The following is an 11590-nucleotide window of genomic DNA, read 5'->3' on the forward strand; positions in this document are numbered from 1 at the left end:
ATACTATTTGATTTCTATATCTATATAGTATTAGCAGTAAAGAAAAGTAAAAGTATATAATCAAGAACAACCTATTCAGATATATCAGAGACAAAAAGTTAAAGGGGTTATCTGGGATTAGAAAAACAGCGCCACTCCTGTGCACAGGTTGTGTGTGGTATCACAGCTTGGCTCACTCACTTTAATGGAACTTAGCTGCAATACCACACATAATCTAAGGATACAAGTGGCGCTGTTTCTGGAAGAAAGCATAAATGTTTTTGTAATCCTAGAAAAGAGGAAATGTCTATTCTAGAACATCATTTCTTAGCTCTGATTGGACAGTGCAGGGTCACTCCCCCCCAGCACTGTTACCACCCAGTTGACTCTTTAGGTACCAGAGAGATTACATAACACTGGGCTATACAGATACTACAGAGGAGATTTACTAAAGCATATACAAGTCAGGATTTATACTATAACAATGGAGAGTAACAATGATGAGACTGTATTAAATATTACAGCCCCCATCGTCTCTACTTTTGCTGTTTATCAGAGGATTCATCATACAGACTACCAGCTTCAGGAAACAGGGAGCTGAATGCGGCCATGACTGATGATAGTGACTGTATAAATGGTGATGATTGAGCCAGCCTGTCCGCTGCCTGGTGTAACCTCCTGAGCACAGCGATCACTTTGACTTTACTAATATTTAGGGTCAATTACTCCCATGGAGTGATCATTTACTGATAACCGAACTTGTAGCTATTCCCTTATCTTCACCTGTCACATCAAGCTGCAGAACAGGATGCAGGCAGCACAAGGGACTGTGTACAGAGGTCTCCCTCTCCTCCTGCTGATACAACTTCAGGTACAACTCAGCACGTGCTGCCAGGGCAGGCTTGGACTTGTAGTTCCACAGTAACCTGGCGGCATAGGCTAACTAACCAAATCCCAACAAATTCTTTATAGAAACTTTCTACCCAGAGGTCACAAAACTACAACTTCTATTATGTCTAGAGAGCCTGTGGTGGCTGGCTGGTTTGCCAACTGCTGGTGAAGCCCAGGCCATTGTCCAATACAGCTCAGGGCTACTTATATATTGAGACTGACCATAGACAGTAGACAGCTATTGGCTCACAATCATCACTATCAACTCCATCAGAAACATGCACAACTCCATCAGCAACATGCACAGCCCCATCAGTAACATGCACAACCCCATCAGTAACATGCACAACTCCATCAGCAACATGCACAACCCCATCAGTAACATGCACAAGTCCATTAATAACACGCACAACTCCATCAATGACAGAGGCCCAATAAATAGATAATAGGGTATAGCCAAATTTCATCATATCTGCCCTATTGATTGCTAGACATTTATGGGAACACGGCTGGCACTACTGCTGTTGGAAACACTATGGTCAGCACAATTACATCATAGGACCTATGGGCTGAGGGCACACTTCTAGGCACTGTGGGGCACTCTGATCCAATCTTGTGGGCACTTTGTGGATTAAAGGGGATGTATCACTTAGATTTACCTTACTGATTAGAGTCAAATACCACATGTTCTTTTATTCTAATCTGTTTCTGCTGTCTTAGTGCAATTTTTTTTTTGCATTTTTTATTCATTGCTATGGGGGCTGCAATCTTGCCTAAGCTGTTTTTAACAGCATTTACTAATATGCCTTACAGTAGGCCTCATGGACATAGACAACAATAGACAGGGTCTGTCCCCTTGAGATGAATGTGAAACATTACTGAGAGTCCTAGTACACGGAGCAATTATCTGCCGAATCAGGCCAATTCAGTCAGATATCACTCCCTTTAATAAAGACAATGATAAGCCGGGGAGCCAATCATCGGCTGTTTGTCGTCTTTCAGCAAGTATGAAAACCATTGGCTGCCGACCTCACATTCCTCCATATAATAGTGATGCATGACTGATGACAATGTAAGAAAATAATAGATATTATACTTACCTGTCCAGGCTACCCCAGTGTCCTGCTCCCTTCTCTCCATTCCCCACAGCTGCTGAAGCTTCTGAAGTCAACTCTGAAATGACAGGCCACTCAGCCAATCACTCGCTGTGTCACTGTCTTGTCTCGGTCAGTGATTGGCTGAGCGGCCTGTCACTTCAAAGACAACTTCAGAAGCTTTAGCGGTGGCTGTGGTTAACAGGGAACACAGGGAAAAAGCAGCAGAACACCGGGGGAGCCGAGACAGGTAAGTATAATTTTTTTATTTTTATATAAAGTAAGAGTGGTGAGAATGAATGCTGCAGTATTTCAAGAGCATGTAATATAGATAGTAAAATGGAAAATTAGAAAAAAAAACATTCTTTAAAAACATTCTCAAAAATTCTTTAAAAAATATGTTTAACATAAAAACTTGATTTAAACAATGGGTCATTTTCTGATCACACATTCCCTTGAAGGCAATGTTCACACAACATACTATCTTTGATTTAAAACAACAGCCGTTCTTTTCATTCTGCAATGATATGCATTTAAGTCAATGGAACATCAGCCGCTATTTTCACACAATGCATTAAACAATGGCTGTTGTTTGGAACTCTAAAGAACGGCTGTTGTTCAATACACTGTGTGAAAACAACCGTTGTTGCACTGACTTCAATGGATATCCTTGCAGTATGAAAAGAATGGCTGTTGTCTTAATGGAAAACACCGGATGTTCTTTTAAAAAATAATACGTTGTGTAAAAATAACCTTAAGGTCAATGTCTACTTAACCCTGTAATTTCTGGCTGACACTATTACTGTTGGGACACAATGGCCCAGATTTATCAAAGGGTGTAAAATTTCGACTGGTGCAAACTGCCCACAGCAGCCAATCACAGTTCAGCTTTCATTTTACCAGAGCTGAGCTGGGATTGGTTGCTGTGGGTAGTTGAAATTTTACATCCTTTGATAAATCTCCCCAATGTGTGTGACAGTGTTATTTTGGGGGGAACCATCTAAAAATTAGTATTCACCCTGGGATTCTATAGAATTTGAAATTAACCTGAAAAAATGTGTTCATGATTAAAGAATGTAACCAAAAGCAGATGCAAAAAGAAAGAAAAAAAATTGCTTAAAACACTTGAAATTCCTGGGATTTGGAAAAATGCTTAAAACGGATCCTTAAACGGAGCTTTGTACAAACCCGGCACAAACAGACTTGTGCCATAGACTGAAATACGGCACAGCACGGAGCATCATATGACAACACACAAAATCCATCCATCAGTGTCCAGTAATGCCCCCCTACCACCACCTGTGCTGATACCTGATGCACTGACTGTAGTTATATAATCTGGGAAATACTAAGGAAAACAAGTGTGTGAGTGGGTTAAAAAAACAAAAAAAAAAAAAAAAAAACTGTATTTTGTGAAGATAGGTAATAAATAATCAAATATTGTGAGAGCTGTTATTCTATAAGGTGTGTGCAATTTCCCATTGACTTCAATGGAGGGCATTATCACCACTGAAAATACTGACGTATTTTGGTATTATTAACATGACTGATGGCAAGTACTTATACTTACACTAAGGTATCATATGTTATCATTTATCATATAGTTCTACATTCTATGTTTTGTGATCCCTGGTCTTGTCCTTCCTCCCACAGGCACAATACTAACCCTATGGCCATCTCATATGGCAGTATTTGGGTCAGTATTTTGCATAGGTATTTACAAGCCAAAATTAGAAGCGAGCCTAAAGCACAGAAGTAGTAGAAGTAGTGCCAATACTTCCAGAACAGCTTTTATCTATTTATATTGCGCTTCTGCTTTTGGCTTATATATACTGACCGGAATACTGCAGGGTAACTGTGGCCTTAGGGGGCTGAACATGAGATACTAGCTCCACTTATTAACATATACAGAAATATTGTAGGTATATAAGATATAGTTTTTATAGGGTTGTCTGGACTTGATGCCACCGCAGACAGATCAGAGGAAAAATTATATATATATATACAGTATATATATATATATATATATATATATATATATATATATATATATATATATATATATCTTGCTGCCCTGTGTATGGTTCTATGGGAGCGTAAGAATCCTAAGGACACTGCTAACAATAAAACTCTACCTTGCTGATTATCTTATAGACCATTTATTGCCATATTTATTTCTAATAATTTACAATTACATCTGAAGCCTGATGCCCATGGTGAAGTGACATAGATAGATAGATAGATAGATAGATAGATAGACAGTATATATATATATATATATATATATATATATATATATATATATATATATATTCCCTACAAGCAATGATAGAAGAATACCTTGCAAATGTCACATACAATTAGATGTACAGTATGATACATAGCGGTCTATAGCACTATATTATAGATCAATAGACCCCAGACATAGGTCAGACATATTAAAGTATAGATATAATATAGAAACTACTATATTTCTGGCCCATAGTGCATTGCACTGCTTTGCTATCTGCATATGTCTATGTGAGATTCTGTAACATATTCCTCAGTGGAAACAGTTCTAGGAGAAACCCCAGGTCCAGTATATGGCATGGATAAAGCACAGGCTATCCTATCATGTAGGGGACAAATAGATGACCAGGTACCTGCAGAGCTTAGGGGCACTTGCATTTCAACAGTGTAGGGACCCCCAGACTGTCAGCTCCAATGTGCACAGGGACCCCCAGACTGACAGCTCCAGTGTGCACAGGGACCCCCAGACTGACAGCTCCAGTGTGCACAGGGACCCCCAGACCGACAGCTCCAGTGTGCACAGGGACCCCCAGACTGTCAGCTCCAATGTGCACAGGGACCCCCAGACTGTCAGCTCCAGTGTGCACAGGGACCCCCAGACTGACAGCTCCAGTGTGCACAGGGACCCCCAGACTGACAGCTCCAGTGTGTACAGGGACCCCCAGACCGACAGCTCCAGTGTGCACAGGGACCCCCAGACTGACAGCTCCAGTGTGCACAGGGACCCCCAGACTGTCAGCTCCAGTGTGCACAGGGACCCCCAGACTGTCAGCTCCAGTGTGCACAGGGACCCCCAGACTGTCAGCTCCAGTGTGCACAGGGACCCCCAGACTGTCAGCTCCAGTGTGCACAGGGACCCCCAGACTGTCAGCTCCAGTGTGCACAGGGACCCCCAGACTGTCAGCTCCAATGTGCACAGGGACCCCCAGACTGTCAGCTCCAATGTGCACAGGGACCCCCAGACTGACAGCTCCAATGTGCACAGGGACCCCCAGACTGACAGCTCCAGTGTGCACAGGGACCCCCAGACTGACAGCTCCAGTGTGCACAGGGACCCCCAGACTGTCAGCTCCAATGTGCACAGGGACCCCCAGACTGACAGCTCCAGTGTGCACAGGGACCCCCAGACTGTCAGCTCCAGTGTGCACAGGGACCCCCAGACTGTCAGCTCCAGTGGGACCCCAGACTGTCAGCTCCAGTGTGCACAGGGACCCCCAGACTGTCAGCTCCAGTGTGACCCCAGACTGTCAGCTCCAGTGTGCACAGGGACCCCCAGACTGACAGCTCCAGTGTGCACAGGGACCCCCAGACTGTCAGCTCCAGTGTGCACAGGGACCCCCAGACTGTCAGCTCCAGTGTGACCCCAGACTGTCAGCTCCAGTGTGCACAGGGACCCCCTCCCCCGCACTTACATAAACATGTATGGAGGTCACAGAGCTGGGATTTCTATAGGATCGCGCGGGATAAATACAATGACTGTGGATATAATTCCTGGGGGGCAGTGACCCCCACCCTGATCTTCTCCAGCCCCAGTAACACTACGACTCCCACTATGTCCTCATCATCACCCTAGGACACTGTTTCCTAACTTCAGGTAGAGAATATAAGGGAAACACTGGCCGAGGGTACACACAGGAATATCAGGGCAGTAGTAGTTGTGCAGCTGTAGATGTACAGTGCTACTATACTGTCAGCCATGAAGATATAGAGATAGACATTTTATACATACACGGACAGCTCTCCCTGTGTGTATATTTATACTGTGTGTGTATGAATATATTTCTTCACAATATTTACTAGTAATAATAATAATAATAATAATAATAAGAAGAAGAAGAAGAAGAAGAAGAAGAAGATACTGCTAATAATACTAATACTAATAACAGAAGTAATAATGATAATGATGATGATAATAATAATAATAATAATAATAAGAAGAAGAAGAAGAAGAAGACGACGATAGTGCTGATAATACTAATACTAATAACAGAAGTAATGATGATGATGATAATAATAATAATAATAATAATAATAATAATAATAATAATAATAATAATAATAATAATAATAATAATAATAATATGAAGAAGATAGTGCGGATAATACTAATACTAATAACAATTAATTATGATGATGATAATAATAATAATAACAGCAACCACAAAATCAATGCTATAGTACTTGTGCTGTCTTCTAAAAAAAATTATAGTATATTGTAGAATAAATCTTCTCCCTGTCCATTTACATGTTATTATTATATAATGAATCTAAATCTTTATAAAGTAATAGTAGTAAGAATGGCAATAACTCTCCTGTACTATTACATTACTATTACATAGACTTTACTATTACTATTATTTGTTATAGACATTATTATTTATTATAGACACTATTAGCTAGACTCTCACTGCCTATAATGTAGCGTATATTTCTCCATATAGCATGAGATATCATTCTCCATATAGCATCATCATCAACATTATTATTACTATATAAATACTATTATTTGTATGTAAGGGTTTCCTGTACATTTATTTATGTCCTCTGCACAGTTAAGATTATATCAGATTATTAATAAAAATATAGTAGGAGTAGTAGTAGTAGTAATATTATTAAATAATAATAATAATAATAATAATAATAATAATAATAATAATAATAATAATATGAGTGCCGACAATTGTGATAGTTCTCAGATGCAGGTAGTAGTAGGAGTAATAATAATAATAATAATAATAATAATAATAATAATAATAATACAAGCAGCCACCCTGATATTAGCAGCAGTATTGGGTAATGTGTAAACTTAATGAATTGATAATAAACTGATGCTATTAATAAATACGTTTCTGTAATATATTATTATCAGTATCATTATTATCATCCTATCGATAACTCTATCATGTCAGATGATAGTAATAATATTACAGGTGATATTTGAGTAGTTTATATAGTAATTGTTCTTCTTCTTGTTATCATCATCAGTAAGTATATCAGCTTGGAGCAGTGTTCTCCCCATGGCTGTAGGGATCTATCACCTATCACTATACTGGCCTATTATTATTATTATTATTATTATTATTATTAGTATTATAGCTACATCTGAGAGTACAGGGGGGTCACCTAGTGGGGGTCGTGTATAGCAGTATTATTAGGGGCAGTCCTAGTATAGTAATGTCATCCATCAGACGTCCATTACTATCTGCCCGTATCTGACAGCCTGGACTCTATTACTGACAGATCCATCTCCCAGAATTATAATAAATCTCACTGGAGATTATCACAGACTCTGATAGGAGGGAAGATTATCAGCCCCATGTATTATCTGCTCTGATTGGTGTCCTCCCTGCAGTAACTATCAGGTATGAGATGCCAACTGCGAAGAGGTTATCAGAGCAACTCCTATCAGTGTGATATAGTAATACAGGGATAGAGACACAGCAGCCACCGGACATACACACATATACATATACACATATATCCATACATACATACACACACACATTATATATATATATATATATATATATATATATATATATATATATATATACATACACACACACACAGCAGCCACATGGACACAGCCACCGGACATACACACATATACATACATAAACACATACATATCCATACATACACACATATACATACACACACAGCAGCCACCGGACATACACACACGCACACATACATATACACATATATATCCATACACACACACACACACACATACATACATACATACATACATAAATACATAAATACATACACACACATACATATATATATATACACATATATTCATACACACACACATACATACATATTCATTCATACATACATAACACTACATATATATACAGACACACATACATATACACATACATACATACATACATAGGTACACACATATTTATACATATAAATAACACTACATATATATACACATATACCTTCATACATCTATATACACACACAAATCCATATTCATACATACATAACACTTATAATGGTACATATATAATGGTTCCCCTACCAGTCATCTGTCCGTGTTTCTATCATGTATATTTTGTTACATTTGTTTGTAATTTATACCCCATGTATTGGTTGTTGTTTTTTTTGCTATACTTTTACTACATATTTATACTTTTACGTTGCTCCATCTGCCTCATGTCATAAACATCTCTCATATCTATTTCTAGATCTAATTTAGTTACATTTGGTTATTGGCAATTTTTGTTCAAGTCTATTTCCCCTATTTATACTTACATTTATACTTTTGTCTGTCTATCTATCTCTCATATTGATGTATCTGTCTGTCTGTCTGTCTGTCTGTCTGTCTATCCATCCATGCTGTTTATTAGATTTGACACATTTTTAACACATTTATTACAGAGCCCGGGCTGCACATACTGGCCGGATAGCTGTATCCTATATAATAGCTGTATCCTATATATCCTATATAATAGCTGTATCCTATATATCCTATATAGTAGCTGTATCCTATATATCCTATATAGTAGCTGTATCCTATATATCCTATATAATAGCTGTATCCTATATATCCTATATAGTAGCTGTATCCTATATATCCTATATAGTAGCTGTATCCTATATATCCTATATAATAGCTGTATCCTATTTATCCTATATAGTAGCTGTATCCTATATAGTAGCAGTCGCTGTATACAAAAGTAACACTGATCAAAGTGCAGCATAAACCATCTACATAAACAGAGAATAAAGGACCCTGGAGACCCTACCGTGCACCTATATACAGTATGTACTAACATGAACGGAGGGATTAGTCCTAGAAATACTACTACTACTACTACTACTACTACTACTACTAATAATAATAATCAGGACCAAGTAGCTGTTCTGGATCAGTGACTATATAATAATAATAATAATAATATGATAATAATAATAATAATAATAATAATAATAATAATAATAATAATAATAATAATACCCAGCACCATCAACTGTCACTATATAGTCATATATATTCATATAATATAGTAGTAATAATAATAATAATAATAATAATAATAATAATAATAATAACAATAATAACTCTCTCTCTAAATATATATATATACTGTATATACAGTGCCTGCAGTGTACTCACCCAGGCTGGGCCGTCTCCCGGGTATACCCGGCCTGCCCTGTAAGCTGTGCAGCATGGTGCTGTCAAAGTGGCCGGCAGCTGCCCATGCGGGGGGCATCTCGGGGCTGACATAGGGGTAGGGGCTGGAGTAGGAGCCGGTGACTGTGCGCACCAGGGGGCTCCCGTACTGTTCCCGGGCCATCAGGGGGCTCTGGTTGGTGCCCACCGGCGGGCTGTGTGAGTAGGAGAAGCCGCCGGGGGGGTGGGCGCTGCTGCCATTGTACGTATGGTTCTCGTTGGCCGCCGGGGTCCAGGCCGGGTGGCCGCCCAGGTGGTGGCTCTGGTGGGCACTGTCGCAGCTCTGCAGGTAGGGCAGGGGCTGCAGCACCGCGGGCACCCGTCCCGACTGCATGTAGTGGTTGGCAGAGGGGTGTAAGAAGTTGGCGGAATCATGAGGGTAGGCAGACTGGCCATGGTTAGAGGTGAGTGCCAGGCCCTGGTACATGGTCTCTCCTCTAATATCCACAAACTCTGCGGTCCTGGACGGGAGCGGATCCTGCCCCAGCGATGAGGAGGAGGAGGAGGAGGATGAGGGTGATGATGAAGAAGAGGCAGCAGTACTCCAGCGCTATACGGAGGCCACGTCCTGTTCTGTCCACATCTGAGCTACCTGGAACTGTGTGAGGAGACAAGAGTGAGAAACCCGAGCTGTGCGGCCAGGGAGGGGGAGGGGAGAGTCCTGGGAGGGATGGAGGACACCTATAGCATACATGCTGCTCCTATATATACAGCTATATACCAGGGCAGCAGCCCCCAGTCCTGTGCCCCCAGCTCTGTACCCAGCAGCCCCCAGCCCTGTGCCCAGCAGCCCCCAGCTCTGTACCCAGCAGCCCCCAGCCCTGTGCCCAGCAGCCCCCAGTCCTGTGCCCCCAGCTCTGTACCCAGCAGCCCCCAGCCCTGTGCCCAGCAGCCCCCAGCCCTGTACCCAGCAGCCCCCAGCCCTGTGCCCCCAGCCCTGTACCCAGCAGCCCCCAGCCCTGTGCCCCCAGCCCTGTGCCCAGCAGCCCCCAGCCCTGTGCCCCCAGCCCTGTGCCCAGCAGCCCCCAGCCCTGTGCCCCCAGCCCTGTGCCCAGCAGCCCCCAGTCCTGTGCCCCCAGTCCTGTGCCCAGCAGCCCCCAGCCCTGTGCCCAGCAGCCTCCAGCCCTGTACCCAGCAGCCCCCAGCCCTGTGCCCCCAGTTCTGTACCCAGCAGCCCCCAGCCCTGTACCCAGCAGCCCCCAGTCCTGTGCCCCCAGTTCTGTACCCAGCAGCCCCCAGCCCTGTGCCCCCAGTTCTGTACCCAGCAGCCCCCAGTCCTGTGCCCCCAGTTCTGTACCCAGCAGCCCCCAGTCCTGTGCCCCCAGTTCTGTACCCAGCAGCCCCCAGCCCTGTGCCCCCAGCCCTGTGCCCAGCAGCCCCCAGCCCTGTGCCCCCAGCCCTGTGCCCATGAGGGGTTCCTGATAACCCGGGGTATAAATCTCGCGTGGAGTGAGGGCATGAAGCGCAAACATTTGTAGAGTGATAAGACAGTATGAGATATGAGGGATCCGGGTGTCCCGGCCTCAGCTGCCCGGCTATTATCTGTGTGATAAGGAGGAGAGCCGGGGAGATACCGGGAGATACCGGAGAGCTACTACTACTCACTCTGCTCGGGCTCTTCCTGCGGACACTAGCAGGCTGCTTCTCCTCTGAGCTCCGCTGCTGCAGCCGCCGCCTTCCCCTCTGAGCTCCGCTGCTGCAGCCGCCGCCTTCCCCTCTGAGCTCTGCTGCTGCAGCCGCCGCCGCTGACCTGGGAGCGACTGACTACTGACAGCCACACCGAGCTGTAGGGCAATTGTATGGGCAGAGTCACGTGACGCGCAGCACCTTGTGTCCCCGGGGATTGGTGACTGCACCAGCAACAGGCAATGGATCTCAGCTCCTTCTGTGTGCCCTCTATGTGCCCAGCAAGGTGGTATCTATACGGGCAATGGATCTCAGCTCCTTCTGTGTGCCATCTATGTGTCCAGCATGGCGGCATCTAAACGGGCCGCCGGGCATCTAAACGGGATCTCAGTGTGCAGTATGTACCTCTATCAGTCCAGCCCATCAGTATACAGATAGCAATGTGTCTATTTATCAATATATCATACAGGAATATATATATATATATATATATATATATAAGCAGTCCTGTGTGTAT

The 11590-nt window shown here is 42.8% G+C and overlaps 1 protein-coding gene across 1 annotated transcript in view; it reads right to left on the bottom strand.

The window, feature by feature from the left end:
- GATA5 (GATA binding protein 5) overlaps positions 1–11230 on the bottom strand; it is a 40483-nt gene extending 29253 nt beyond the window's left edge. The window contains exons 1-3 of the mRNA XM_069952150.1: positions 11157–11230; positions 11053–11122; positions 9391–10045 (exon numbers count right to left, since the gene is read on the bottom strand). Coding sequence (XP_069808251.1) covers positions 9391–9874 — 484 coding nt within the window. The 5' untranslated portion in view covers positions 9875–10045; positions 11053–11122; positions 11157–11230. The remainder of the gene's footprint in view (positions 1–9390; positions 10046–11052; positions 11123–11156) is intronic.
- Between the last annotated feature and the right edge of the window lie 360 nt (positions 11231–11590).

The sequence above is a fragment of the Dendropsophus ebraccatus genome, chromosome 14, assembly GCF_027789765.1.
Source record: "Dendropsophus ebraccatus isolate aDenEbr1 chromosome 14, aDenEbr1.pat, whole genome shotgun sequence".
NCBI classification, from domain to species: Eukaryota; Metazoa; Chordata; class Amphibia; order Anura; family Hylidae; genus Dendropsophus; species Dendropsophus ebraccatus.